This window comes from Octopus bimaculoides, chromosome 30 (genome assembly GCF_001194135.2).
Source record: "Octopus bimaculoides isolate UCB-OBI-ISO-001 chromosome 30, ASM119413v2, whole genome shotgun sequence".
In the NCBI taxonomy this organism is placed as follows: Eukaryota; Metazoa; Mollusca; class Cephalopoda; order Octopoda; family Octopodidae; genus Octopus; species Octopus bimaculoides.
The window spans coordinates 2,215,051-2,218,096 of record NC_069010.1 but is presented as its reverse complement, the minus strand read 5'-3'; the positions used below and the strand labels follow the sequence as shown (position 1 = coordinate 2,218,096).

General features: G+C 38.5%; 1 protein-coding gene across 1 annotated transcript in view; it reads left to right on the top strand.

Annotated features, from left to right (window-relative positions):
* The first annotated feature begins 279 nt into the window (after positions 1 to 279).
* The window catches only part of LOC106874515 (A disintegrin and metalloproteinase with thrombospondin motifs 18), a 42,166-nt gene continuing 39,399 nt past the window's right edge, over positions 280 to 3,046 (top strand). Inside the window, exons 1-2 of the mRNA XM_014922269.2 lie at positions 280 to 364; positions 1,851 to 1,928. Coding sequence (XP_014777755.1) covers positions 332 to 364; positions 1,851 to 1,928 — 111 coding nt within the window. The 5' untranslated portion in view covers positions 280 to 331. The remainder of the gene's footprint in view (positions 365 to 1,850; positions 1,929 to 3,046) is intronic.

Genomic DNA, 3,046 nt, shown 5'->3' with positions numbered 1-3,046 from the left:
GATGATGTGAATGGCAGGGACCAGGACAAACACCGAAGTTACAGATTTGTGTGTAAAGTGAAGTGGACAAGGGATTGGAACCAGAGGTGGGGGCATGTAATAAGGGCACTGTAGAGGGAGTCGGTACAAGGGGGTTGTGTTCTGGGGAAGGGATTCAATGATTTTTAGGGGATGCTTTTGCAATTTTTCTTTGACATTTGATTTTTATTTTGATATCCCATCATGCTTAGCTTCTTGTATGTTCTCTCATTGATTCCTTTTATTCTCCTGCAGGTGGTTTAACAAAGGGCGCACAAAGAATGGTAACCGGAAGCAAGAGACCATTACAGAAATGCAGGAATTTTATGCTGCGATGGTCGATAGAGTGAGTACCCCCTTTTGGCTGCTACTGTTGTTGCTGTATATGTGTGCGCTCTTGTGTCTGTGTGTGTGTGTGGGTAGAAGAAAAACGACCATCTTTGGTTTCAAGATGAAAGGCGTTCTTCCATCTGGATAATGCTTGGCCACACACAACAAGGATGACATTCCAAAGGCTGGAGCAGTAACCACACAAAAGCAGATGCTAGAGATCAATACAGCCTCCAACCCATTGGAGTCTGTCGAAATATCCAACCCATACAAGCATAAGAAACAAATGTTAAATGATGATGATGATGGTGGTGGTGGTGGTGGTGATGATGAATCTAATAATGATACTGATGATGATGATGGTGTTGGTGGTGATGATGACAACAATGATGACAACCATTCATCGTCACCTGAGCTAGAAGAAAAACGACCATCTTTGGTTTCAAGACGAAAGGTGTTCGTCCATCAGGATAACGCTTGGCCACATATAGCAAGGGAGACATTCCAAAGGCTGGAGCAATTTGAATGGGAAACGATACCCCACCCACCATAATTGCCAGACATTGCCCCGTCTGATTATCATTTATTCCGCAGTCTTCAAAATCATTTGGACAGAAAAAATATGAATTCTGTAGATGAGGTCAGAACAGTATTGGAGGAGCATTTTTCGTCACAGACAAGTGAATTTTAGAAGACGGGACTTTGCAAGTCTACCAGATAGATGGAAGAGCATTGTAGAAAATGAAGGAGAGTATATTTTAGATTAAAAAAGACCTTTGTTTATCTCATTATTTACATTATTTACATTTGACGGATATTTGTCCTCATCTTGTTTGTTGTTAACACAACGTTTCGACTGATATACCCTCCAGCCTTTATCAAGTGTCTTGGGGAAATTTCGAACCTGGGTTCTCATTTCTAAGGTATTTTTTGATGTTATTATTATTATTATTATTATTGTTATTATTATTATTATTATTATCATTATGCCTGGAATTAAACTCGGAATCTTGGGGTTAGTAGCCCGCACTCTTAACTACTACTCCATGACCTGAATAATAATAATAATAATAATAATAATAATAATAATAATGATGATAATAATAATAATAAAAATAATAACAACAACATCGAAAAATACCATAGAAATGAGAACCCAGGTTCAAAATTTCCCCAAGACACCTGATGAAGGCTGGAGGGTATATCAGCCGAAACGTGTTAACAACAAACAAGATGAGGACAAATATCCATCAAATGTAAATAATGTAAATAATGTAAAGAATGTACGTAATTCCTCATCTCTTAAATATAGAACCGTTTTGTTTATCTCAATTTTGAAAAATAAAAGAAGTATTAAAAAAAACATTATTTATGGGATGACCAAATATATATGTATGTATGTGTATAGACACACACACACACACACACACACACACACACACACACACACACGTAAATGCTTCTTTTTATGTAATTGCTGACTCCTGGATGTTTGTTTTCAGATGGATACTCGAATGAGGACGCTGACCCTTCCTAACAGGAAACTTGGAGTGACCTTAGCAGGATTTTACATCGATGAGGTCAGTACTCACTACTCGCATTTTAAATTTGATATGTTTCAGGTGATGTTTGTAGTGTCATGGGTTTTGCTCACATGTCTTGGTTAAATACCACACTTACATCAATAACTAACCTTTGATGGGTCACCAGATGATGATGATGACGATGGTGATGATGGTGATGACTACCTAAAAATTCTGCCAAGGTAAACTATGCCTCATATCTTGTCATGGTTGATAAAGAAATACAGTTGTATGCTGAAATATACAACTGGCATATGTCTGGCAGGACAAGATACATCTTTCACTAGCCACATCACCAAATTGACCTCTAAATGCAGACAAAGACACAGACGTGGCCGTGTGGTAAGAAGCTTGCTTCCAAACCACATGGTTCTGGGTTCAGTCCCACTGTGCAGCACCTTGGACAAGCGTCTTCTACTACAGTTTCAAGCCAACCAAAATCTTATGTGTCGAACTGTGTTGATTTGGTAGATGGAAATTGAAAGAAACCTGTTGTATGTGTGTGTATATATATGTGTATATATATATATATATATATGTGTGTGTGTGTGTGAAGGTGCGTGGCTTAGTGGTTAGGGCATTTGGTTCACGGTCGTGAGTTCGATTCCCACCAACGTGTCGTGCCCTTGATGATGATGATGATGATGATGATGACGATGACGACGACAACGACGACGACAATGACGATGATGATGATGATGATGACAATGATAACAATGTTGCTGACAATGATGATGGTGATGATGACGATGATGATAATGATAGTGATGATGATGGCGATGATGATGATGGTGATGATGATGACAATGATGACGACAAAGTTGATGATGATGACGATAATGATGATGACGATGATAATGATGATAACGATGATGATGACAATGACAGCAACAAAGTTGATGATGATGCCGATGATGAGGATCATAATGACGACAATGATGATGATGATGATGATGATGTCGCTATGTAGTGAGCTGTTGATTTCAAAAGGTTTCTGGTGAATCAGCTTCAAACAAAGTTGCATTATGCCGAAACTAAACACATACAGCAGAACAACGCATGTAGCCATGCAAAGAATTGATGCAATGTGCAACAAACAAAATGTCAAGGAATAC